This window comes from Buceros rhinoceros, unplaced genomic scaffold (assembly GCF_000710305.1).
Source record: "Buceros rhinoceros silvestris isolate BGI_N320 unplaced genomic scaffold, ASM71030v1 scaffold29483, whole genome shotgun sequence".
NCBI classification, from domain to species: domain Eukaryota; kingdom Metazoa; phylum Chordata; class Aves; order Bucerotiformes; family Bucerotidae; genus Buceros; species Buceros rhinoceros.
Window position 1 is genome coordinate 11,328 of NW_010403505.1, and position 27,443 is coordinate 38,770.

A 27,443-nucleotide genomic window follows, 5' to 3' on the forward strand; every position below is an offset into this window, starting at 1 on the left:
ACTTGTTCCTTTCCTTTTGCCTCCCCCCCCCCCCGCCCCTTTATCTTTCAGCACGGAAAGACATCAGTCATGGCAGGTGACGCTATCATGGTCATGAGAGGCTTGACAAAGGTTAGTAAGGCAATCATAGAAACTCAAGCAGGACAGCTTCGGCAGGTGCTCCTCGGAGGCGATGCAGTTACCATTGCAAGGACTCTCCAGGCCACGGCTGAAGAACAGTTCAGTTCTGCTTTGGGGAAAATGCAGGTAAGCAAAGCTCTTTGTGCATAGTCCAGTCTGATGTTTTGCTTTTCTACAGGTACTTTTTGGTTTTGTTGTGAGAGTGGCTAGGAACTTGCATCGTGAACTAGAACCTAGCTCTGAAGTGCACGATTGATAACACAGATGTTGCAACACTCTGGGAGTTCTCCAGGATTTCTGTGGTGTGCAGTAGGTGCTTGGATGGGAATGGGAGGGGAATGTTACTGCAGAGTTTTTCAGTTTCCATTACTGAATGTTTAAGACATGCTGAAAATTAAAAGTGTGCTGTTCACCTCATCTTTTCAAAGATCAGGCTCTTGGTAGGATCAGCCAGCAGCTTTATTATCTAAAGTCTCCTTTAAACTTCAGTCATTGATTACCTCTCTTTTGACTAAGCGTACGGGTTCTTTTAGAGTGAATTGGATTTATCTCAGTGCCACTTCCTTTCTTGACAGAACTGGTCACGTGATATTTTTCAGAATGGTTCAGGGTCAGGTGTTTGCATGTTCATCCAGCCCAGGCTGGATTTTCAGAACTGATTTTCAAATGAGGAGCATAAGGAAAGCCAGACTCCTTTGAAGCAGAAACAAATAAGTGATGTTTGGATGTTTTTTATGCAATGAGCTTAGACTATCATGGCAGTCTATTGCTTCACCCCTGGAATACGGGCCTCCGTTTCCTTGGTTCTAGCTGAGCTTGCAAGGTGTTTTTTGTTTATTGGGATAGTGCTTTGTCTTGCCTTTGTCTTTCGTTTGCATCCAAGAAGACAGAATGAGATGATGTTCTGTTTCCGCGCGTGTTTCTCTGCGCGAGAGGCCCCCAGAAGCACACCGCAGTACGCTTGCTCTGCATTCTGTAAATGAGTTGCGTGAGAAGCTGCTGCCAAAGCAGGGCTCAGTAAGAAATATGTATTCTGAAGCTACATTTTCTGTTTAGAAGAGAGGAAAGTTTTTATTTTAAGTGACTATATTTCACCTATCTTGTTCTGTGGCAGAGTTTTGGCTGTTTGACATGCTTTTAAAAACCTGAGTATGGAAGCAGAGAGGCCTCCTTGCCTGAAATCATTCAGTCAGTATTGTGGCCAGTCTCTAGCTGTAAACAGATTTCTCCTGTCCCCCACCCTCCTGTGATGTTGAAGTTCAGAATAGCATGAGACCTGCTGAAAAACAGGAAAGACTGTGTTCTGTGTTTTTCTGTAAGGAAGGGAAATTTAATTAGTGTTTAGGAAAGAGCCTAAAATATGCTGCCTGATTGCCTGACCACAGCAGGGTTTAAAATCCTATTGATTGGCTGTAGTGGTCATCAGTTCTTTCATGGTATTGCTGCTGCTGAGATAGGTAACTGGAATATGTCACGTAACAAGTAAACAGGAGATAATGCTCTGCTGCATTAGGGACAGGGTAGGAGAAGTGGGCATGGTAGGGGGAAGGATTGACTATTATGTGGTTCAGCTTTTTGTTACCCCTCCTAAGTATGACTTACGTGATATTGCAGCTGCCATCACCTGTTGTTTCTGAGAGGTGTATTACTTCTAGTGAACTCCACAATTAGTGATTCTTCCTGGCGGTGTATGGAGAATAAGGTATCTCCAGTTACGGGTATTTGAGAAGCTGTTTAATGAATTTGTTCCATCAGTGGGATTGAAAGACTGCCAGTGATCCCAGGTGTACTCAGTGTCTCTTTCCTGTCTCTTATCGTGAATGTCTGCAGTGCCAAAGTCTTAACAAATTACTTATTGTGAAGACAGCCTAGCTGCATGCCCATCTCTGAGGACCATGGATGGGTAGGGAGCAGGTTTTAAGTTCCTTTCTTAAAGCATTTCTATTGTTGTTTGCAGGATCTAGGCAAACAGCAGGAGAACTTAAGTGATCTTGGTGAGGATTTTGGGAAAGACTATGACTTCTCGGCTCAAGAACGATCAGATGCTGCAATGGACTTCTCCACTGCCCCCGGCAAGCTTCACGAACACAGCAGTGAAGGCCCTGCTTACTCTTACACTACGAATGGACCTCTTAGAGGTGTTGGGGAGACTGGATATTCTGGCATGGGTCAGAAGCCTTTCCCTCCCAAAACGGATGCAAGGTTATTTGGAGGCTTTAGGGACCCTGGAAATCCTTTTGCTGCTGCTGTTGGACAAAACAGGTCTTTTCACCAAGACCATTCCCCTGTTGGTGGATTAACAGCTGAAGATATTGATAAAGCCAGACAGGCCAAACCAGGTTCAGATCAGAAACCCTACAAACAGATGGTATGTTTGTGTCTTGTTTTGTTTTTTAAATTAAGTGTGGTTTCTATACTGAGTTGTCCTTACCTTCTCCTGCGTTTCTCTCATTTCTTCCTCTTCCACTATTTCCTTTTGCGGAGGCAAAAGTGTCAGTGCTCATTAACTCTGAACTCTGTGATATTTATTCTGTCAAGAGCTTTTCAGGCTCTTTCACACCTGCCCCTCTATATCGGGTATTCTGATGTCAGAGGATGTTTAAAAAGCATACGTAGGGTTAGACTTCAGTTTTCTATTAACAAGAGCTCTCCTGTCATTCACTGGGCTACAAAGACTCAGTGTGTTTATTGATACCTGTTACGGTAATGAAGGGTCTGTATTTCATCCCTGTTTTGGGGGTTAAATGTTGAGCAGATGGGGACAGCTGTAGGCTACAAAGGTTTGAAGTGACCTAAAGAGTCTGTCTTCTCCTTGAAGGGCCCTGTTCCCTTTAACTAGTTGTTTTACTATGGCTATGAAAAATGAATTGGACCCAAGCTCTTCTTGAAGAAGGCTGTGGCTTCCCATACTGTGTTGTACAGTCCTTCTGGGGGTGGAGGGAATGTTGCCCTGAGCGTTAGTAGATCGGAGAATTGTCACTTCTGTCACAATTGTCACTTCAGTGCTTCATGCCCTTGTGTGAGACAGTGCAGACAACAGAATTCACAGTGGAGATACCTTCCATCCGCTCTGGCCTTCTGCCTCCTTCCCCAGACCCACTGTCAGATGCTGCTGTGGGTACGCTCTCAGGATATTGCTTTGATGAAACTGTTGGCTTCTGCTGTTCCAGCTGTTGTGTGTGGGGGAATCGTCTACAGTGCTGTGAACCTGATAACCTTGTATGAGTTTTAATTCCAAGTGTGGAAGGGAGTTTGGGTTGGCATTGTGCTGCTTCTCCAAGTTTGAAATAAAAGGCTGCTGAGGTGATAGTAGAAATGGGGTTTCTAAGCACGGTTGGCAGCTCTCCTATCTTTGGCTCACTATTGTCCACTCCTCTGCTTAGTGTATGTTTCAGTTCATGGTATGTCTGTTCTGTAGTGTGTTCACTTGAAAATCTCTCAAAATACAGAAGGCTCAGTGTTCAAGAAAAGCTTTCTGTAGCACCGAGTTGTTCAAGTGCTTTCAAATTAGCACTCTAAATTTGCAGGTATCTCACCATATGCCCAGTTCATTTGTGGATTTTTTGTTTTGTTTTCCTTTCCCTCTCTTTCTGCTGCAGCTCAGTGAGCGGGCTCGGGAGAGGAAGGTTCCTGTCACAAGGATCGGACGTCTCGCCAACTTTGGAGGTCAGTGTGCGCATCCACAGTGGCAAAGTCACTACACTTGCACGTACTGACTAATGTCTGGCTGTGACAGTGCTGCTGCTGGAGCTTTAGATGGTTCTATTTTCTGGCTAAGCTTGCCAGTAGGAAAGTGCTCTCCCACAAACAGCTGGTTCGATCAGAAGTTGATTTGGGCTTTTTCATTGACAACTGTGGATCTTGGGCTTTACTCAGAATGAATTTATAGTTTGAATCCTCTTATCATAACTTCTGCTGTGATAGATAGTATGGCAAAGAAAAAAGCTCCCTACTTAAACAGACTTTTCAGATGCATTCAGCAAACTACCTGTAAACAAGAACTACAGAGTTCGCATCGTTTTTCGTCTGCCTTAAGATGACAGGCTGATATATTCCTGGGGCTTAGTTTTTGTATACCTGTTCTGAAATGGAAAAAACCCAAGTTGCTCTCAAGAACACCAGGCAGATGATTTGGGACCGCCTAGTAGAACTGCAGACCTTCATGGTAACACGTACTGGGCTGTGCTGTTTTAATGACAGGGAGAGAGTGAGGTCCAGGTTGGTCTCCAGTCTGTGCAGATACCCTGGTCCTGCATATGTGATTTCACTTCATTGGGGAAACTCTCCTTCTAGTCCGTACAGTATGCTGTTACTGTCAAGCACAAACAGCTGGAGCAGCTGTTACTTTAATATTTTTTCCTGAACTTATCCTTGCTACTGCTCTGAACAGTGGTTAAACAGAAAACATATTCTTTAGGTGTTGACCTTTGAGGGTGGGGCGATGATAACAGTCAAGGTTTGATTTACTTAGCCATTGCTTATAACCCATTTTCTCCCAGGAAAGATGTAAAGTCTGAGCTTGTAAGATCAAGCTAGCTGAAACCTATGTGAATTTTATTTGCAAAATGGGACGTACTATGTTAAAGCAGCTAAATATCTTCAGTAATATTAACAAATGGTGCTTATATAATGTCTTCTATCCAAAGCCATCAAAGGACTTAGCATGTTCCTGAGGAAAAGGAAACTATCACAGTGTTGCAGGTGGAAAAGATGATCACAGCTACTCTTACTTAGCTAATACTTAGATGAGTAGTCTCTCTGTTGTTGGGGTTTTTCTGTGATCCTAGTGTTTTGAGATGATTGTAATTTATCTAGGTGATACTTGTCAGTCCCTCACAAGTAGCATGTTAAGCCCTTGTGGCTATTGTGAATCTCTTCCACAAAATTTGATAGTGAAGCACATGTGCAAAGTAGGACATCCTTATGTTCAGGAACTTGGAATAAAGAAAAATAGCCTGTCAAACGTAATTCAGATCAATTATTATATAAAAAACCCCCTATTATTCTTCCTCTTTGTGGCTCTATCAGAGTACTATGCATGCTAGGAGGAGTTGAGGGCAGAGACTGATTCTGTATGGTGCAGGAATAAACAGCAAGTGAGTTTTGTAGTAACGTAACGCTTTAATGTTGGTCAGATCTTTTTAACCCTGTAGTTCATTGCAGGCACTCTGGCTTCTCAGCATGCTTAGTATTCCTTAGAGGGAAGCAGGGTTCATGATCTGCTTTTTGGATCTTTGTTTTTAAGCTCTTGTAGCACACAGGTCTCTGTTCTAAATCCAGCCTTGTTTTTTACGGAAAGTGTCACAGCACTTCTAGCTGTCATCTTCCAAATTTATCTGTGGCTGCTTGCCAACAGCTGATGGATGTGAAGTGACAGATGACCAAATTTTCTGTGAACTTTGAGTTCCAGTGCTGTCACTGTGCGCTGCAGCTCTTGGCATCCAAGACTGTTACATGAGGCAGGGCTGACTCATGCTTCAAGGGGAAGTATAACTACCCGTCTTCTCCTTACTTCAGGATAAAAAACAAAACAACCCCACCAAACCAAAACCACAAAGGGAGAGCAAGAAATAAATGATTGTTTATAAGCAGCATGCCCAGTCCTATCTGTGTGAGTCATCTATTTTTTGTCCTTCTTGCCCTTCTCCTCCAGTTCTCTGTTTTATGACTGAAATTGTTGGCAGGACAGAACTCTTGCTTTCAGGCTGTTTTGGGGGGATATTGTGTTGCAAAAATGGTGTTCGAATTCTCTAGTCTCTGCAATATCTTGTTAGCATTCATTGCTTATCTTTCCCTCTGCATTTTTCCTCACAACAGCAATGAGAAATAGTGCTGTCGGTACGCTGGCTTACAAACAACAGATGTGGCTTTTAGGTAGGTTTTTTCCTGTTTGGGAAATCCCTTGGTAGTATTTTGGTACGCTGGGTACCAAAATACCAGCGTACTGGTTGAAGAAGGTTTCTGAAGGTGTGACAAGTCTGAAGTAGTGTGGGCAGCCCCATGTGAGAAAGACTACCTTAATGGTCAGATCTTGATCCAGACTGATAGGAGCTTTTAAAAACAGCCTCAAGAGCTTAATGTAAAGAGGGACTCTATAGCGAGGAGCGAATCACAAGCAGGAGCCGCTCCAAGTTTAGGAGAGAGACAGCCAGTGCAATTGTGAAAGCCTGTCAACTAATTCTAATGTGGCCTTTCATGACTGACTCTTACGTGGTAAGAAATGCTCTTTTCAGATTGCATCTTTATGAGGTATTTTAAATGCTTAAACTGGGAAACATTAGCTGATGGCAAGAGCTGCAGTGTACCATCCACTTTTGATTCCTCTGAAGTTGTGGGTGAGCTTTGGCTCACTGTTGACTGTTTTCCTTAGATTGTGATAAGGGGAAGTACTACCCATGTGCCTCTCCTAGCTACTTACTGTCCTCACTCTTCTTGTGCCTGCACTCTGTGGGTTCTCTTGCGTATTTTCTCTTGTCTTGCCTTTTCAATGAAAGGCAGAAAGAAGGTGTTGGATGATTTAATGAGTCTGCAATCACATTATTAGTTTTTGTGAGCACCTGCTGCTGCTGAGGGGTGATGGTTTAAAGCTGGAGGCAGCACTTTTGCAGGCTATCTCACTCTTAACCTGCGTGATAGTAGTGACCCAGCTCTGTCCTTGCTGCCTAGGACTTCAAAATTATCACAATTAAATGGGCGATAGCAGCGCTGGGGGTTGATTGTTTTCTGCTCTACCAGCTGCCTCTTTGCATTGCCTTGAAAATAGTTACGGGCAGGAGGCTGCTCTGTATCTGTGAGGAAGCACAGCTTAGAGCAAGTAAGCTTTTTCTGCACAATTTGTTTCTTATGTGCTCTGGGATATCATCTTCATTTGAAGACTCTGGCAAATCATTGTGGGAAATACAGCAGTTGAGGTGGATTCTTCCCCTACCACCTTCACTCCAGCCAAACTAGTATTTGACTCTGATGTTTCTTGGTGTGATAAGAAACACTGTTTTTTTTATTTCCATATTAGAAGAACTTAACTTTAGGCTTGGAGAAGATGGAAAGATGTTGAGTAGGCCAAAAGCAGAGTTTGTGTAGCTATTCCTGGGGGCCAGACAGCTGAATTCCCATGCTACCGGCACGATTCTCTTCACACTTTAATCATTCCTCCTCCTCTCTTTGCATCTTTTTGTTATCCACCCAGTGTTGACCTCTCGGCTGTGCTGTCAGGACACTCTGGTGGGTGATGGACACATTAATGACAGGAGGCAGAAAACTTGGACTGCAGAGTTTGCCTGGCTTCTTATCTCGTCGGGGGGCAAAAACATTTTGCTGGGAGGATTGAAGATCAGTTTCTCCAGTGCTTGCGTGTAGTGCTAACCTAATGATTCTCTAAAATCAGCACAAGATCGTCTGCTGAACTTCTTTGTCCTTTATCTGTATTTCCTAATGCTTCTTGCAGCACCTGGAGTGACTGTATTTATAGTAGTAAATATCATCCTTGATTTTTATTTGTTTTATTTTTTATTTTATTTTACTTTTTTCTTCTAGATAAATTACTTTTTTCTTTCTTATTTTACTTTTTTCTGCAATAGGTAAAACAGATTTTTTTCTGCAGTTTTTTGTTCTTGTTTGCTTGTTTTGTAGCCTGTAGATGGGTCACCAATTCCACCCACATAGTTCTTAATCTTTTCTTTATTTCCATTCTTCCTTCCTTACATCATTTGACTTTTCTAAGCAGTTTTCATCTCCCTTAATCGTATTACCAGTTTGTGAGTTTTTTATTTTAATGCTATAAGATCCTTTTGTGATAAAGAAAGTTCAGGAAGCCTGCAGTGAAGTCTAGTTCTAATGTGACTGTAGCAATTTTGGAAAAAAAAAAAAAAGGCAATTAGCCTCTTGAGGTGTGTTGTGAAAATCTATGTGGGACTGAGAGCCACAGCATTCGGATTGTCACGTGAATGAGGCTTTCTTCTGGTGAGTATTTAACGCTCAGAATTCTAGTGGAAATTGATGTGCAACCGTCTGCAGCTTGCAGTGTTCACTGTGTGATACTTGCAGTGTTCGACGTGACCAAAACCAGGGCACAGGCTGCTCCAGGGAAGCTCTCACCCACCCCTCCACTTGGCAGGCTGAGCAGAGTGTTAACAGCCTGTCCAGTCTCCTGTTTGTTTTGTTGTGTCAGTTGCTGAGCAAGAGGATTCTTCCTGAACAAAACTGATTCCAGATCATCTCTTGATGGGCTTGGTTTGAAGTGTGGCGGGTGCTGGAGATGCCTGGAAAATGTCTGAAGAGGCACTCTGCTGGTATAAACCAAGTGGCATTTTCCAGACCTGAAATAATCTGTCTGTATAAAGTGCAGAATGCAGGAGTGTGACTTTCTGGAGGTGCTTGGGGATGTTATTTTCCAAGGTGCTGAACTTTGGCTGTTCAGTGATGGTGGAAGTTGTCCCAAAATGATTAGTTTTGGAGGAAATACTTATCTTGCAGACAAGGAGAATGAGGGACACCAGGAGTGACTTGTGCAAGGTTGGTAGACTGGTGGCCCAGAGGAGGAGAGTGCTTTCCTGCAGCTGTGCAGGTTCTTTTGAGGGATGACTTGTTCCTGGTAACAGCTGAATGTCTCGCAGCATGTGGTGGGGTGACCTTGGCTGACAGCTGAGCCCTACGCAGCCGCTCACTCATTTCTTCTCACAGCGGGATGGAATAGGAAGAACAAAAGTGAGGAAACCTGGGTGTTCATGTAGACAGTTTAATAGGTAAGCAAAGCTCCATGTACAAGGAGGCAGACGTCCAGCCGCTTCCTGAAATGCATGGCCTCAGTATCTGTAGCAGTTACTTGGGAAGGCAAGCACTCAAGCATAAAACCAAAAGTTTGTCCCTTCTCCCCTTCATCCTTCTTTCTCCAAGCTTTTACTGCTGAGCTTGATGTTACGTGGTACAGATAGTACAGATAGCCCTTTGATTGATTTGGGTCAGCTGTCCAGGATGGTTCCCCTCCCAGTCTCTTGCCCACTCCCAGCATACTCATTGTGAGGGCAGAGTGGGGAAAAAGGCCTGATGCTGTGCAAACACTGTCCAGCAACTGCTAAAACGTTGGTGTGTTATCAGCACTTGGCAGTCATAAATACAACACACAGTGTGATACAGGCTGCTGTGAGGAAGATTAACTCCTGTCTCTGCCAGACCCACTACACACCGTTATTTGTGTTCAAATAACACATACCTAGACTTTCAGATGGGTGGGTGTGTAAAAATGGCCTGGAAAACAAATCTGATGGCATTCCAGGCAGTGAGAGTTGTGACTCTGAACCCCCCTGTTCTGGTACTTGCTTTCTGAACCCTAGAGTGTTAGTCTGGCTTGTAAGATGAGGACGCGTGAAGTTTTGCATGCTAGGTTTTGTTGTGTGAGCTGTTTGCGCTCCAGATGCCACAATGAATGAAATTCAAGTTGGTAAAGGAGAAGGTGATATGTTCCTGAAGGTCAGGGTCAGACTGGTCCCTAGTGCTGATGTTAGTGGATGGAGTTACAGCCATGAGGAATTTAGGCCATTATTTAATTCCCTAATTTCATAGTTCTTCTGATAATAACTTGGTAAGAACAAAGGAATAAAGTGGTCAACGGAGACTTCTGGCAGGCATGGTGGGGTGCACCATTGCTGAGGAGCTGTGAGGGAACACCAATCTTCCTGGCTGTCCATGTCATTTACTATCCAGAAAAATATTTTGAAAATGGGAAGGCAGTGGGACCTTTGGTAGTATGGATTACTGCATGATTAGATCTGTGTCTCATTTAATCCTCGGTGGCTTTGGCCATGTTAGTGGAGGCAGATAATGCTTCTTTTGTAGTCATAAGCTTGATCTGTGGCTGTGAGACAACGCCCTAGAATTCACTGCTTGCAAGAGTGATAGTGCACAGGGAGTTGTTTGGTCTCATGCTCTTACTGTTGCTGTCAGAGGTTATTCCCAGCACAGCTCCTTGGAACTGCAGGTTACAACACTGCTTCGATAAGGGTGGGCCTCAGGAAGAACGTGTTGCTGTTCATCATAGTCAACGAGCACGTGGGGGTCAAACACAGCTGATGAGGACAAATATACCCGAATGCTTAGACACCAGGGTCACAGAACCTTACGCCCTACTGGCAGTGGCTTCATCTAAATACAGTTTTGCTTCTCCCTGCCGTGGTGGCACAGTGGGAGGTGAGGGCGATTCTGTTCTTTCCTGAGAACTGTACTTTGAGAACCACACTTGTGAGCTTTCTTCCTCCTCTCTCCTAAACCCCATGATTAGTGTCTGTAGCAGGACCTCAGCCAGAGCACAGCGCTCTGAGTAGCGCTCACTGACGTGATTTGTAGGGGCCGGACATCCCAGGCTGGCCTAGCCTATGATACCTGGCTGGCATGCTGAGCTCAGGTACAGGAGAAAACAGTTCCACATCCAGCTTGGAGATGACTGCAATGCAAAAGCTGGGATGTTCTAATCAACCTGTTTTGCTGCTTTGCATTTGACTATGTGGCTTAAAGTTAATTACAAAAATGCCTTTGTTTGCGTTCAGAAGGTTTTTTTAATTCTGATCTGGATCTTTTTCCTCTTACTTTAAAGGACTGGCTGTTGGTCTTGGCATTGGCGCATTGGCAGAAGTTGCAAAGAAGAGCCTTAGATCTGAGGAACGCAGTGGTGAGCCCTTTCTACATTCCTTTTTTATTATTATTGTTTCCCAGACACAGTTTACCTGCGTTTGAAACGTTTTATTCTTTTGAAAGCTGGGACAGTGAGGCAGTCAGAATAGCAGGGGGATGTGGGTAGTTCACTTATTTTTAACAAAATTCTTCTCCACCTCCAGACTCTTACCATCTAAGCACACCACAACCTCACTATGTAGACAAAAGTCAAAGGTGTATGCAAGAGAAATGAGTTCATGCCAGCACAGTTCTGCTTTCCCACAGCCACCCATGAGTCTGAATATTATACTTGTGCCTGCTGTTGGATTGTCTTGCCCTAATAATCTTATTTTTAAATGTTCAGTGAAACCATGTAGTTCTATCACTATGGAAACTGTAGAAGAGCCCTTATGTCTGAAAACTTTGAAAACTTGAAGGACGTTCTGCCTAGGAGGAACTCCAAGGATGGCTGCTCTCTTCGGAGAGGGACAAAACACTTTAGGAACTTGTTAAACGGCAATTCTTTATTTCCCGTAATTTTTTTTTTTGCATTCTTCTGAAGGATTCACATAACAGGTCAGAAGGGTACACTGTGCACATTGACCTGATGATGTTTTCTTCCCAGCTTGTTTAAAGGTGGAGGTAAAATGTTCCCGAGTTGTACCTGGCCATGTCATGGTGGCTTTCTTCTAAGCTTACGGGTTGGTGAAATATGGTGGTACTGAATGGTTGGTGCGCAGGTGAGTGGTTTAGGACGTAGAGAGGACGTGCCCTTCTTTCTTAAAAAAACATGAAATTATTCTAAAGCTTGTAACTCCATTCACTTGTTTCTTATCCACAAAAAGCTTTGGTGGGTACTGCAAAATGTGAAGTTCTTTGTTACAGTTACTGCAGATTGTTTGGTCTTCAGCTGCTTGCTCTGGTTTGTGTGTTTAGATTCTTTCCAGGAACTGGAGGGACCTGATGAAAGGGCTAAGCACTTGCAGCTAGAGGCAAAAATTGTTCCTGGTTCAGAAGCATTCCTTTGAGATAATGCCAAGTGCTGGGTCCTTGTAATTTTACTCTGTGGCCAGCAGTATTCTTCTGAAAGGCCAGTTTGTGTCTTCCTCCTGGTCTTTGGGGATCAGTGGGATGGAGACTGAGAACATGTAAACCTCTATTCCAGGAGGTACTAGATTGCCTGAAGTTTGGAAGGGGGGAGGAGAGGTGTTTTTAAAAAAACAAACAAACAAAAAAACCAACAAACCAAACACTGCCCCCCTCAAAACCCCCAAACCAACAACAAAACACCAAACAAAACCAAACCAAGAGAAACCCAACCAAAAGACCCATTTAAATCCTGCCCCCCTCTAAACCCTACCCCTAAGCCAAAACCCAACACCGCAGCAAATGAAACATGCCCCCTGGGGTGGGGGCACAGGGCAGGGAAGGGGTTGTGGGGTTGTGTGCCACCCAAGACACTACTTGTTAGTGCTTGCATCTTTGTGTTCCCTGCACAGCTAGGCACTGCAAGAGCAGTCCAGCATAGAAAAAGGATCCTTGGCAAAGAGTTGTTGTCTCTCTCCATGACCTGAGGTGTTTGAGGCTGGTGGGTGGGTTTTTTTGCTGTGATTTCAAGGCATGCATTCAGGCCAACATGGCCTGTCCTGTAGAGAATCCTTGAAGGCTTTTGCTTTCAGCACTTGTGATGGTTGACAGGTTGTTCATACCTGTTGGAAGCTGATGGTTTGCTTTGCTTTTGACAGAGGAAGAATTATACAACTGTTGGTTATTTCTCTGCTTGCCAGATTATTTTCTAATTGGACACGCCCCAAAATAAAAACATGAGCTTGCAGAGCTATGAAATTTGAGGGAATAACATGAACTTTGTTTCTTTTCCTCACAGCATGAGAGAGGATTCTTTGGAGGGCAACAGACAGATCTTCCTTGCAGTAAAGCAGTTGCACCTTCAGATATTTTTCTTCTTGCTAGGGAAATGATTGTTTTCCTTTGCAGCTGTAACTTGGTGCCAGAAGCCTGCCCTGCAGCCTGAGTCATGCCTTGGGAGGAGTAATATTCTTGAACAAACCTTGATTGAAGAATAAGGCAGTGAGGGCTGCTGGCTTCAGTGCTAGGCAAGGGAGCTAGAAAATGGCAGCAGCAGCTATTGAGGTGAGGTAGAAGTAGAAGACTTTTAGTCCTTGTGCTCTCTTGGAGCTTCTCAGGCCAAGAACAGAGGGGAGTCTCTGGGTGACTCAGCTGCCATCTCTAGCTAGTCTCCCTGAATGTGTTTTCCACAGGATTTTACAGTGGGGGTGAGGTTCCATAGATGAGAACTCCCTCCGTGGGCCCTGCTTCTGCAACAGTGCATGGCAGAGGGTTCATGCACAGTTTGGAGTCCAAGATCCCATTTTCTTACTGTTCTTCTGGCAGCACCAGCCTTAGCTGTTCTTGGGGGAAATCTCTTGACATAAGTTCCTCTACAATTCTTTAAAAACTGCCTGTGCATCCCTTTCATGATTTCAGCTTGAGGCATTTGTGTCCCAAATTTCTGGCTACCAGCACTATCAGCTCTGGCTAAGACCTGTCTCTACTGAAGATGACATTGTCCGGTTCTCTGGAAGCTGGTAGAGGATGCATTTTCTCTTCCCACTGCTGCAATATTAATAGTAACTTTTTGGCACTTCAAACTTAAACAAGTGGGTTGTGTATATGCCCAAAGGCATGCCTACGATTTCATGCTCTCACTGGCATCCCAGAGTGACGAGAAAGAGCCTTCTCTTGGTTACCATCCTCTTGCCCAGTCAGATCAAACGAAAGGGTCTTCACACCTTTAAAAGGGAGCTAGAAATACCAATCCTTCAGGCACAAAACTGCAAGCCAGAAACTCCTGAGCTACAAGTGATTCTGGTAGCGTGGCTTGTACTTCTTTCCATTACTGTTGTCAAATGGGGTATACACGAATACCTGCTCTCCTACACGGTCTCCAGCAACTGCGCTAGTGCTGATGTGTCTTTTCCTGCTCAACTTCCCCATCCTTGTTTAGTAACCACAGGGCTCTTCGTTGTTCTCTGCTTTGGATTGTCTCTGTTTCCATAAACAATTCACTGAAGGGGTTTATCCTAGAACAAGAAAGTCTGGTGCAAGACTGTTGATTTTTTTCCCTTCTTCATCCATGCCTGATGTCCTGGACACACATTCTTTCCACTGCTCCATAACTAGATGCGGTTTTGGGTTTTTTTTAAGGACTTGAAGGACTAATGCTGCCCTCTTTAAGTTCTTTAGTAGGTGGTTTGGCTTTTCTTATTATTTTAGAAAGAGAATGGCTGTACCTGATTTCCAGTGGGAATTTACTTACTAGGCTATTGTAGCTAATTAAAAGTAACTGATGACCCTGATGGTGGTCTCAGTATTTAGAGTGTGTATCTAAAATATAGGGCTGACATAGGATGGGAATGGGACAGTAGAATAAACTTCCAAGAATAGAGTGCCCAGATAAACAGCTACCACTACTGGGTTCAGGGTCAACTTCGTAACTTATTAATGACCTGTCCTGGGCTGTTCTACTAGGCACTGTGCGAATGCCAGTCCAGGCAGAGCCCTGGAGGGCTGGCAGCTGGCCTAGGGTTGTTTCCTTATGTAATGATAATAATGCAATCTCCTTGAATTGTCAGTCCTAAGTGTTTAGGCTACGTTTTTGACTCTTCCCTTGCCCCAGGTTTGTGTGGCAGATGTTCCTAAAAACAAACAGACACACAGTCCAGTGGCTAGTTCTCCATTTGACAGTAGCAAAGGAGGTGGAAAAGCAGCGACACAGCTGTGAGATGCACACAGATTTTGAAGGGGTCATGCTGACTCGGGGTTTGGAAAGGAAAAAGTTGGTCAAAGCACTCCTGAGGACATCTGCTGCAGCCTCTGCTGTGGAAGAGCTGACAGGCTCTAGGCACCGTGGCTGCATGAGCCTTGAGAGCTCCTTGTTGCCACAGCTTGTTTAGATGTGACTTCTATTTGCCTGTTTTCTTTCCCTGATGAAGTAGGTAGAAGATCATCCCACCAACTTCGTGATCTTAAGATGGGGAGGAAATTGTAGCGTCAAAAGGTGCCAGCTACCTCTGGGAAGAACGTTAACTTACTGAAAATTGGCATATTTCTTCATGATCTTGTGCTGGGGTTTGTCCGCACTTCCTTTGTACCTGACCTTGGAAGTCTGTTTTCTGTCCACTTGTCATTTACATAATCCTCCTTTTTGGCTCTTGTTTTCAGGTGACCTTCTTGTTTGTGCCCACTTTTAACAAAGTACATAAGCCAGTAACAGCCGATCACGTGCTGTTGGGCTGCCTGGTGATCAGGTGTGTGTGCCTGTGGGCCTAACTTCAGTGAGAAGCGTGCCGGAAAAGGATGGGGAGTGCCTGTGTTTGGCTCTTTCTCTGATAAGACTTGAAACAGTCAGGGTTCATTGGCTGCTGGAGGTGATTTTAATCACTAACTCACTCCTTTATCCTGCTGGGGACTCAAAGGAGGCTGTTTTTGTGTGCAGGTGGTGTAAAGGAAGGTAAGGCTTTGACCTAGTACGTCCCCTAGCTCCTGTGTTTCTGATGGAGCTCATACAACGGATTATTTGCCTCATCGTTGCTAAGGACAAAGGTTTCCTGCTGGGACAGTTGAGCTGTGATTGTTGAGAGCAAAAGCTCTGTTAGATAGCTCCAAGCACTCCACTCGTCACAGCTAGCTTTTCAAGTGGGCAAAGTAACATGCTTAGCATCTCAAGAAAGCGGTACCAAGTTGTCTGTGCTCCTAGAGTTTAGGCAGCAGCTGCTTTGCTCTGACTCTTGGTTCTTTTCCCTGTCCCCTGGCCAGTCTAAGCTCCTGAGTGCTAGCTGGAGAGGATCTCCTGCGGCTATAGTCCTGACATGACATGCCAGTAATTTCCATCTGCCTGAGATCTTCAGGGCTGTTGCAGCTGCTGTGGCTTTTTGGACCCTGCTTGTATATGGGGGCTTCAGCTGTTCGGTCCTTAGTACCCTTTCCGCTGAAGTGTTAAAACAAAATGTTGTAGTTCCAAGATCAGCACACTAGCCGTGAGCCCTGCAGCCTGGCTGTAGGACCTTGCCTTCCTCCTGCTTGGCTCTCCCTCAGCAGAAGCTGACCTGCAGCCCAAGAGAGGTGGCTGGCGGGGGCCTGCCTGTCCCCTTTGCTTCTACTCTACTGGGCATTGCCCTGGAGGAGGAGCTTTGGGTTGCTTCTCCCAAAGGGATCACAAAAGAAAAGTGGAGGGGAAGTGCTTCTTATGCCACACAAAAACCTTGTTGCACACTTGGAACTGTGGCACTGCTGTGTAGACGACTGAAATGACCACTTAGTGAGCCTGTCAGGCTTCACCCGTTCTTGGGGGCAGGAATGTGTGTTTGACTATGTATATTTTGGGCCTTGTTCTGCACAAGCTGCTGCTGATGGCAGCAAGGACGGAAGGGTCAGGCCTCCACCCTGCATGGCCTCTCCGGGCAGTCAGAACCAGTGACTAGCTACACTGAGCCGTTCTTCTGTCTAAAGGCAGTGTCCTTCAGTAGCAAGCTGCCCATAAGAACGCGATGAGGAAAGCCACGCACGTGTGAGGATGTAAAAGGGGAAAAAGGATGGCAATCTTGACAACAGGAATTAATTTTCCCTCCAGCACAATTGTGCAAGAAGAGATGGTATCACAGATGAGAGCTCCTGCTGCGCTTCTCTTGTGAGGAATATCTCCAGCCTCCCTGATTTGACCAGCTTGGTTAACCTCATCACAGATTTGGAATCTGCTGCTTTTCAAATTGCTGTATGCACAGCAATAGTATTTTGGGGTTATGGTGTTGGTTTTGCCTGTCAGGAGACTGTAAAAGTTATGTGGACTTGGAGATGTGAAAGCTGTGTCTGCTCTCTGTGGCTGTCTAGTGCACACCCTGGATGTGCAATTGCACGGCAGGGTATGTTTGTGTGTGAACATACATGTTTGGGGCAAGAATTAGCTGGTATGAGAAAAAAGGTTTGGTGCTGGAGTGAATCCCTACTCTGACCATGCCGGCACCTTCTCAGTCTGTCAGTGTGCTGTCAAGGCTTTTGACCGTTCCTCCTTGCTGTGGCTCACCCCTGCGGCTCTTCTGAGGCCATGGCTGTGCTGCAGCCTATGGCATGGGGCTTGGGAGACCTTTATGTAGTGTTCTAGGCTGAGCTACCTGTTAGAGTGAGTTCAAGCACCAACATCTGCCCAGGATCCTGGACAACTTGTGTAGTAGCATGGACACTGATGGGGCCTGTGACTTGCTGCTGTGGGCCCTCAAGCCAGCAACGTCAAAGTTGTCACAGGACACGTGTAGAACTTAGCCTGTGCCCTTGGGTTGCAGCGAAGGCACAGAATGTAGCCCTAGTTTGATTTCTCTGGGGAAGGACAAGTCTCCTGTTGAATACTGGCTAACATGATGAAATGAGCTTGCTGAGATAAGGGTGTTCTTCATCTGTATGCTTTCTCTCCTTGCTCTCAGGAAAGAAAGCAGTGATGGATTCTAGCCCATTCCTATCAGAGGCCAACGCAGAAAGAATTGTGAGAACGTTGTGCAAGGTCCGGGGAGCAGCACTGAAGCTGGGACAGATGTTAAGCATTCAAGGTAAGTGGTAACAGGTCCTCAGCTATCTTCAATGCTGCCAGGTGGGCAGTTGATTTCTTGAGATACATGGTCAGTTGCCTGGAATCAGTCAGTGTCAAGTGAATTTGGAGAGACTAGTCAAGTGGCTTTCTCATGCGAGAGCAGCGTTGGAGGTATGTTTGAGTTCAGTCTAACGCCAGTATGAAATTACTGATGTGTGTGCTATATACTACCACTTCCCCAATGTCCCTGTTGTGACAGGCAGACCACTGAAACTGGTTGAAAATAAGGTGACACTGTGAATTTTAATGCCTGTCTTAAAACCAATCGAGAAACATAGCTGTATCACCCTCTACGTGCAGGTGTCCTCCTATAAAGGAGGATGACAGCTACAAGAACATGATGCTGTTCTTTGCTCACCAAAAGTGGTCAAGGTTATGTCCACAGTCCTCTCCCATTATAGCAACCTGTTTGTGGTCTACGTGCTTTGCTGGCACTGAAGCGTTGCTGGAAAGGCCAGTACAGCTGATTATCTTATCAGGTATGAAACACTTGTTTTCATCTTGAGGAGGCTTCAAACTGGTACTTACTGTCAGGCTCTGAGGTCAGTGACTGCAAGTGAAGAAGGCGTGAGTGACATCAGTGTTTGCACTGAACTGTGAGGTTACTCCCAGGAGATGGCAGGTATGCTCAATTCAGACCTTATCTGGACCTTATCCACCTTGCCTTCCTGCGCAGCTCGATAGGGAAGGAAAGAACGAGCCAAAAATAGCTGTTATGCTTGTCTGGAAATAGCTTTCAAGATGTCACTGAAATCGAGTCAGTGTCCGAGTGTTTGAAGTACTTGGGCTGCTTGGCTTGTGCTTCTGCTGGAATTTTTGTAGGTGTTGACCGCTGAGGCTGGATCTAGTATTGAATAACTTGGGTTAGCCGATAAAGCAAGACGAGCTCCCTGTTTCAGAGAGCCCTGATTGTGGTATTTATTGTTCTTCATTTGTTAATCGCTTGTTTTAGGTGTGTGCCAGGCTGATGGCAACATGGGAGGCAGCAGCTGCTGCTGCCATGTTAAAGGCTGCCACCTATGTGCTTTTCTCACCCTCTAGAAACTGCCAGGTGCCAAAGACACCTTCGCAGTGCAGATCCAGGAGGAGCTCTTGCGCTCCTTGCTTTCTGTGGCCAGTGCCTTTGGTATGTGAGGTGAGCCGTGTCTGGAAATCGGCTCTGAAGTTACCTTGTCTACTGTAGGTGCAGATTAATTTAAAATTCTTAAGACACTATTGAAGTGCACCTGATGAGTGCCCAGAGCCTGGTCACAGCTGCCCTAGGCTTGGATGTGAGGAAAGAGCTGTGAAAGGCCAGCTCTGAGAAGCAGAAATGCTCTGGAATTTTGTCACTTGCCTGCTGTCTTCTAAAGTTACTGAGCTTTGGCAGGAGTGACAAACACTTGCTGATTGACTTCACTTTGCTGTCAAGAACATACAGGCCTCTAGCAGCCTCAGTGGTTGCTAAAGCCCTCGTTTGACTCTGGTGACAAGTGCACGGAGCGCAGCAATGCCTGGCGAGAACACAGCCCCCTGGTGACCTTGCTGAGGGACAGCTGTGGTGAGGTAAGTTAGGCACTTCCAGCAGTGCGGAGCAGCCAGTTCTTGGGCTGGCTGTTTGGACAGGAGAGTTTCACGCAGTTCCTGCCGCTTCATGGGCTTCTCTGTGGCCTGGTGAGTTTGAATTGGCCTCTTCCATTAACAGGGATGTCTGGTAGTTGAACGTAGCTCTGTGCTGCCTTGTCCTCCTGCAGCTGAGCACCTGTGAGCTAAAGCAGCCGCAAGTTCCAAAGCAGTGTTCTCAAACCCTGCTGTCTGCTTTTGGGAGGCAGTGGATTTATGAGGGATGCACATTCTTGAAGGTCATGCACAGAAAAGATGCCAGGGGCCCCAAATCATCCTGCTTTCTGGTACGTGTGCTCTGGAAGACATTGGAAAGGCAGCTGCGTTTGCCGGTTGAGCGTGCCCTGCCTTGACTCTTGCTGTGAGTTTCGTTCCGGTAAGGCCTCATCATTTTACCACAAAGACGTATAACCTTATTCATCAGCGTGTTGTAAGCCTCATTTTGTCAGAGCTGCGTCTGCAGCATGACTGATTTTTAACGTTGCTGCTGAGTTTCTGTACAGTCAGTCTGGACTTGCAGGTTTCTTGGCTAATTGGCCTTGTGCTCGTGAGCAAAGCAGTGGTGGTCAAGCAGCCCCAATTAAGAATGTCCTCTCAGACTAAAGGTTAAAATACCTTGTGAGGTTTTTTGGATGTCAGCAATAAGCAAAATAACAGAAATTGATCCTAAATGCCTGTGGCAGACCCTGACACATTCTTAGGAGCAGGAGTCACGTTCAGTGAGGTCCATCCCTTTCTGCACAGTCATCCTCGGAGGTGCAGGTTATCACGTTGGAGCATGGCAGCTCGTACTTTCATCCACCCCCGAGAGCAGTGTTGATATTGTTCAGAGGCCTGACAGTGATACACCGTTGATGACAGAGCAGAAATTTCTGTCAGTGTTTGGAAAGTGCGCTCAGATGCAGTGTCCGCCCTTCTTGCAGGGTTATAACATCACAGCAGGAGTTTTTCTTGTTGCTCCTGCAAAGCCTCTTCATCTCTGACAGAGTGTGAGCTCCTTTTAAAAACTCCTGTTGATTCTGCAGTGGGGTTTTGTTAGTACTTTTAAATGCTGCTCATGACTTTAGTGACAATTTCTAAACAATACTGAATGTTAATGTCACGTCTCTGCATTATGTAACCTTTTCTTTCTGTTTTGCCGCCCCCTTCCACCCCTCTTCCCAGGACAGTGCTCTTAAGGTAACTGTTTCTTGTTTCCTGGGTTAGATTTGCAGTTGTACCTGCATCTGTAAATGCAGAGGAATGGCAGATTTTGTAAGTTTGCAGATCACACCAAGCTGGGCAGGAGTGTTGATCTCCTTGAAGGTCTGGAGGCTCTAGAGAGGGATCTGGACACGCTGAATCCATGGGCCGAGGCCAGTGGTCTGAGGTTCAACAAGGCCAAGTGCTGGGTCCTGCACATGGGTCACAACACCCCCCTGCAACGCTACGGGCTTGGGGAGGAGCGGCTGGAAAGCTGCACAGTGGAAAAGGAACTGGGGGCACTGGTTAACAGCAGCTGAATATGAGCCAGCAGTGTGCCCAGGTGGCCCAGAAGGCCAACAGCATCCTGGCTTGTATCAGTGCGGCCAGTAGGGAAGGGATTGTCCCCCTGTACTTGGCACTGGTCAGGCCGCACCTCAAATACTGTGTCCAGTTTTGGGCTCCTCTCTACAAGAAGGTCACTACAAGAAGTGATGGAGCACACCCAAAGAAAGGCCATGAAGCTGGTGAAGGGTCTGAGGCACAAGTCCTGTGAGGAACAGCTGAGGGAACTGGGGTTGTTCTGTCTGGAGAAAAGGAGGCTCAGGGGAGACCTTATCACACTCTACAACTGCTTGAAAGGAGGTTGTAGTGAGGTGAGGGTCAGTCTGTTCTCCCAAGTAACAAGTAACAGTCAAGAAGAAACAGTTTCAAGTTGCTCCAGGGGAGGTTTAGTTTGGATATTAAGAAAAATTTCTTCACCAAAAGGGTTGTGAAGCATTGGAACAAGCTGTCCGGGGAAGTGGTGGAGTCACCTTCCCTGGAGGTGGTTAAGAGGCGTGTAGATGTGGTGCTGAGAGACATGGTTTAGCAGTGACTTGGCAATGCTGGGTTAGTGGTTGGACTTGATCTCAAAGTCTCAGCACTTAGTTCTCAGCACTAAGGCTGTTGGCAGAGCAGCAGGTAAACTTAATTCCTCCATAATCCTTCATGAAATGAAAAGTTTGCCGGAACTGGTGGCTTTTCTCTGAGCTGTTGTAGAAGTCTTTGCTCAAAGGAGAGGACTAATCTTTCAAGATGCCCCTACCCTTCCTCTTTCTTAGGAGTGTAAATATTTGCTTGCTAAATCCTTAAAATAACTTACTTTTGGCTCAGCTGTGTTTGCTGCCCACTTGCAGTTGCTCTGCATTTGGGTAGTTGTTTACAGTAGCAGATGCCGAATCGTGATTTCTTTAAGAGTTCATACTTGCCGAAGTGGTGCTTAGTGCTCTTGGGTAGGTGCTGCTCCTTAGAATGAACTGGATTAACCCACCCTACGAATCTGGGAGTGTGGGGATGACTCTCCAGAGGGTTCCTGCTGTGACCTGTGCTTCCATGATGCAGTGTCCTCTCCTAGACCTGAATGCTGTAGAAGACAGGCTGGCGGATGACGTAGGCTCGTGCAGAGCACCCTGCTCTTGGGTTTGTGCAACTGCCATCGTGCCTTCGCGTGGTGCGGAGCTGCCCACTGCTCTCAGCAGTGCTGCTGGACAAAGCCGGACAGCACTGTGACAACTCTGATTCCAAAGCATAAAAAGTTTCTCAGTAGGCTTTCCTCTGCATTCATACTTCGTCCTTCCCTTGGTGATGGGGAAGGTGTGCACAGAAGCTGTCTCCTGCCCCAGCAGGAGGCTAGCTTAAGGGGGTGTTTGGGTGACAGGAAGGTTTTTGCAAGAGTGAAAAGGAAGGAATAGTTTTTTCCTTTATTTTGCCACTTTTGCACAGGACTTCTGTTTGTCTCATCTCTAAAGGTGCGATGCCTCAGGTGCTGCTTCTGGGTATGGAGAGTTTCTGAATGAGAACCATTCCCAAAACCTCCACTGGAGTGTGCTTGGGGCAGGACAGCCTGGCCTGTCTGAATGCAGGTGCTTGTTTCTTTGTGTGCTGAAGAAGAACTGGAGAACTCAGAGCCGTGTGCTTTTTTTCTTGACAGATGATGCCTTCATTAACCCCCATCTCCAGAGGATTTTTGAACGTGTACGTCAGAGTGCTGACTTCATGCCGATAAAGCAAGTGATGGTGAGGAATATTCCTGCCTGCGTATTGGGAAGGAGGGACAATAAATGTCACCTGTGACATACCCCAGTAAGGGAGGTGGATGGGGATTTTGAAGAGAGTTCTTTCAATAAATATTGCATATTTTCAGTTGTCATCTGATTTCTTATCTCAGTTGCGTGCTGACTTTTCTCCCCAAAACATTGAAGCTCAGCTCTAGACAGAGGGAGACATGTTTTTATGTCTGAAGACTATGCTGACGGAACAGGATGCTGCATACAATTAGGATTACAGAGTCTTGTTGAACGTTGCCTCCTCTCCTGCTCAGTCTCTTTCTCATGGATGTTAAGCCAGTATCGAGAAGTGCCTACAGCCCATTGTAGAAACAGCCTTACAAGCCCTAGTCTGATGGAAGATTAACAGCAACTTTGTCCTTAGCTTTTTGGTTGAATCTAACTCACCATCACAAAGAGCTAGAGTGAAGCAAACAAACTTTGCTTTCCCCAATGTACACAGTCTCTCTTTCTCTTTACTTCCCTTTGTAAATTAAGACGTGAAGGGTGATGTGAAAGGCATTTCCAACCTACTTATCTTATGAAAGACACTGAGCAGAGCCAGTACTTAAATATGGCAGTCTGGCAGTGTAGCAAAAAAGCTGTTAAAGTAGCCTGTGATGTTTAATTGTCAGTATTGCCTTAGAGAGTCACCTGTGCGAGCCTGGGTTGCTTCTGTTCAGCTTGGCAGCATGGCGAAAGAGGAGAAATACTCCTTGCTCGCTTCCTGGAAGATAACAAGTGGCACCAAAAAGGGGACGCTTGTCTTGCTAAGGTAGTGGTGTTTGTGCTCGAGGTCTCTGCTCTTTAGGCTAGAGCTATAGAGCTCCACGCAGATCTGATCAGCACCGGAGAAGCACTGCTGGCTGGGCCATTCCTCACAGTGGTGTGCAACGATGAGGAAGGGAGGACAATCTAGAAGGCAGAGTGTAGGTACTCAGAACTACTATAGGCTGTGTGAGGCACCTTAGCAGAATGTGATTCTCAGTAGGGAAAATCTTAAATCTTTGCTTCTCAAACCCTGATGCTTTTTCTGTTTGTAGAAAACTCTCAACAATGATCTTGGCCCCAACTGGAGGGATAAACTGGAGTCCTTTGAAGAACGACCCTTTGCTGCTGCTTCAATTGGTCAGGTTCACCTGGCACGCTTGAAAAATGGGAAGGAAGTTGCCATGAAAATCCAGGTGGGCTTTACAGACCAGCCTTGTCGCTTGCCTGTGTCCCATAGGACAGTGGAGCTGCATAAGTATGTTTACTAGAAAGATAAGAAGCATTTTAATGCAAACGAGAATTTGGGTTTGGCGATACCTTACCTAGTACAAGCAGAGGGGAAAGACAGAAAAGGTTTTGCAGCTTGAGCCAGCCTCTGACTCCAGATGAGTGGGAGATGTCTCGTAGACATGTCGCTGCAGTGTAGGGATAGTGGTGGTGAGGGACTGCTTGTACTTTTTTTAGGGCTGTGTGTGAGGGTCCTCCCTGCTCCATAGCTCAGTCTCCTCTCTGGGATGTGCACATGCTACGTGCCCCTTTCTGGCCACAGCTCAGAGGTTAAAGACGTTTTACATGACAAGCAGGCACTGATTGTTGAGCAGTGGCAGTCTGACAATACAAAGAGGTATTCACCAGCTCACACGAAAGCCGTCGGCAACTTCAAGCAGGTATTTCTAACAGAATTAAGTTCTAGAGCTGAAACTCCTTGTACAGTTGGTTGATAATCCAAAGGAGTGAGGTCCCTTGCTGACTGAGCAGGGTCCCAGGCAGAGCTGGCCAGATGGCTGGTGTTTTTTGTAAAGTGGGGAGACTTTAGATGATATGGGTGGGTACTGGTGTCTCCTTCTCAAGCCATTTGTGTCCAAAGTACTCTCTGAAGTTAGGCCAAGGTAAAAGCAATGGAAAGTTAACCCTGTAGCATCAGTGCATATTCTGCTCCACAGCAGTATAGGCTGGTTCCCTTCTTGACAGACGAGGTGAGAAAGGAGGCACCTTTGCCAGGACTGGCCTGGGGTCCCACGACTTACCCTGCTGCTATGTATGAGATGCTCTGGGGCTGTCAGTGGCAGGTGCTTCCAGCACGTGGTAGGGAAATGACTGACTGCCATCTCTGTTGCGAGAATTGTGTCTGAAAACCTCTTGTGGTAGAAGGGTCCCTGTCAGAGGACGTGAACAGGCCCTTCTGGCTGCAAGGAGCTGCATCTTAGCTTCTCTGTCTGTCCTCTGTTTCAGACGCTGTGCTTTAAATAAGCTTTTAGAGTAGAGGTGTGTGGCTCAGGTATGCCCGGGCTCGTGGCCAGGCTGTAGGTGGCAGTGCTGTGGGGTCAGTGGATGTTGATCTGGAAGGCATTTTTATCCGGCTAATCTCAACGCTGCCCTCTTCCATTCTGTCCTGCAGTACCCTGGAGTTGCCCAGAGCATCAACAGTGATGTGAACAACCTGATGGCCGTCCTGAACATGAGCAATATTCTCCCTGAAGGTAAAAAGACAGAGGCCCTTGGCAGGCCCTGTGTTCCCACTGGCACACGTTGAGTTCTGCCAGCCCCTTCCCAGCAGCACGTTGTGTATGTCTCTCTAAAGACTGGAGGGAGGAAACAGCCTCAAGGAAACAGTAAAAAGACTTAAGAACTGCGAAGTCTGCCCAGGAGCAGATCTCCCGCAGAAAGTGGGAGAGGTAGAGGATGTGCAGTAGGTGCAGGGCCAACTTGGGGAGCCATGCTCTGCTCCCCTCTACTGCTGCAGAGCTGCCACTGCCTTTGCTGGGCATGTGCCTGCTCCAATATCTACTCTGTGGGGTGGGCACTGCACCCGTGTTGTGTTTTTCTTGCCCACGAGTAACGTGCACTAGTCTCTGTGTGCCATTTATAGTGAAGGACCCGTAGGGACTCCTGGCAAAGTGTGAAGTGTCTGGGTATACTCACTCTTGATGGCTTTTTTCATGGAGCGTGGGCAGTGTTCAGGTTAGGTAGTCTTCCTTCATCTGTGATTTTCGGGTATATTTGACAGAACTCTTCTTCTCCTTGTTTCCTGTAGCCCTTCATGGCTGCCATTCTCTGCTCTTCCCAGTTGTTCTCTGTTCTTCCCAGTCAGAGTTGTGGAGGTGTGCAGAACTGTCAGAGCTTGCTCACTGTCCCAGCACATGCCTAAGTCTCTTTTCCCACAAGGAACGCAGCACTTGCTGCTCCTTTTTTCCAAATACCTGCCTGCAGCAGCTGTAAATCTTGGTGGGACTGTACAAATGCCGCTTTAAAATCGGGCTGGGTGCTGCCAAATCCTGTGACTGTTTTCTGTGGTGGCTGGGCAGGGCCCTGCAGAGGTTGCTGCACTCCCAGCCACATCTGGCCAAAGAAGTAGATTGGTTTTCCAGCTCCAAGACAGAGAAGACTGGACTGGGTGACTCAGGCCATGTCTGTGTGCTGCTGCGGTTCACTATCCTAGTCATGCTGTTCCTGCCTGGCTGTTTCTGCTTCCAGTTGCAGGCTATTATGGTTTGGAGCCTTTTTTGCTGCTCTTGTCCAGTCTAGTGTTTGGGTGCTTCTAGTCCTTGGCGTGTCTCTGCACAGCCATGCCAATACTCAGGAGCTGACAGCTTGGGCTGTGGGGTGGGAGCCGGGGGAGGATGGAGCCCTACATACAAGAACGGTGTGGATGCACCTTGCTTTAGGCGCAGCTGCGTAGCCTTGGCCCAGATTACCGGCAGAACCTGTATCTAGTTGGAAATAAACTTTGGCTCTCTGGGGCCTCTCATACTCTTCAGCTCAGGGTTGTCTGGATAGCAGGTTGCTCCTCAGCTCGGGAAAGCTTAGCCTGAGGGGCTCCTTTCATCTAAGGCTGCTCTCTTCTCTGCTCTTTGGCTTTCAGGTTTGTTCCCTGAGCATTTGATCGAAGTCATGAGCAGAGAGCTGGCCCTGGAGTGTGACTACCAGAGAGAAGCTGACTGTGCAAGGAAATTCCAGTATGTTCACACCATTGCCTTCAACCCCTCCCATCTGTGTGTGTGTGAAATGCAGGAGAGGTTGCCTAATTTCAGGGAGAGTGGGGAGATGAATGCCATGCCCTGGGATGCAGCACAGGGGAAGAGTGAGTGTTTGTGGCCTGAGCTGTCTGCTAGAATTACTGCCCTGTCTCAGCCAGGCATTTTCAGCCAGCTGAAAACGTGACGCTGATGCTGAAGCCTGGGGATGACGCAGGTGGCTGCAATCTCCGCTCCTTCAGCATGTGCCCGTCTTACCACACACGGAGGTCCGGCAGGAACTCTGGAGGCCAGGCTGCGCTGCTGTTCTGTGTACTCTTACGGCAGCCTGTTGTGAGCTGCTCCCATCCTTTGGTCTAGGAGGTTTTTCAGTTCAGCCCTCTTACAGCGATGACCACCGCCAGCACTGCCTGCTCCCTTGTGTTGCCTTGGCAGTGAGGACCAGAGTGTTTTTATGTGAAGGCTGGATGAGGGAGAGCTGCTGGAGGCTGGATGCCCCTCCAGTCCCTCAGCAGAACTGCCCCTGTGCCCCCCTTGAAAAGGCCTGTTCAATCCATGTGTGCGGTCTGGTCCTGAAGTGGGGTGAGCAGAGGAGCCCAGTGCTCCTTCATGTACCGGCCTGGAGCCCTCCTAATGTCACTGCTCTGGCAGGAGATGTGACCTTAGGAGCTGGCATCAGCTGTAAGTCACTGATGTAGTTTCTGGTGACTTGATCTCTACTGTAAGTGCTGAGGAAAACAGCTCCTGGCAGCCACAGCCAGGGTGCGGGGCGAGGTGGTGTGAAGGGGCTGTGCTGTGTGAGGTGTTGGGGAGGGGCCTGACTGCTTTCAGGGCTCCTAACCTTTTCCTCTCCTGTCTCCGTCCCCTAGGGAGCTGCTGAAAGACCACCCCTTCTTTTATGTCCCAAGAGTAGTGGACGAGCTGTGCAGCAAGCATGTCCTGACCACAGAGCTGGTGTCTGGCTTCCCCTTGGATCAAGCCGTAGGGCTGAGCCAGGAGATTCGAAATGAGGTACTGCGGGCTGCTCTTCCTTCTCGCCTCGCTCAGAGCAGTGTGCTCAGCCTGCCTGGTGGCTGGAAGACCAGGGGATGCTTTCTGGAAGGGCAAACCCTGAGCAGTGCTGGAGTTGGGCACTGCCTGGAGCCTCTCGGAAGGTTTCTGTGTGGGGAATCTGGCAATGGTGCT

General features: G+C 46.8%; 1 protein-coding gene across 1 annotated transcript in view; it reads left to right on the plus strand.

Annotated features, from left to right (window-relative positions):
• Positions 1-69: 69 nt before the first annotated feature.
• Positions 70-27,443, plus strand: part of ADCK3 (aarF domain containing kinase 3) — a 32,954-nt gene continuing 5,580 nt past the window's right edge. The window contains exons 1-10 of the mRNA XM_010133043.1: positions 70-246; positions 2,078-2,488; positions 3,720-3,786; positions 10,706-10,780; positions 17,259-17,381; positions 22,179-22,264; positions 23,337-23,477; positions 24,683-24,764; positions 26,147-26,240; positions 27,128-27,269. Coding sequence (XP_010131345.1) covers positions 70-246; positions 2,078-2,488; positions 3,720-3,786; positions 10,706-10,780; positions 17,259-17,381; positions 22,179-22,264; positions 23,337-23,477; positions 24,683-24,764; positions 26,147-26,240; positions 27,128-27,269 — 1,398 coding nt within the window. The remainder of the gene's footprint in view (positions 247-2,077; positions 2,489-3,719; positions 3,787-10,705; positions 10,781-17,258; positions 17,382-22,178; positions 22,265-23,336; positions 23,478-24,682; positions 24,765-26,146; positions 26,241-27,127; positions 27,270-27,443) is intronic.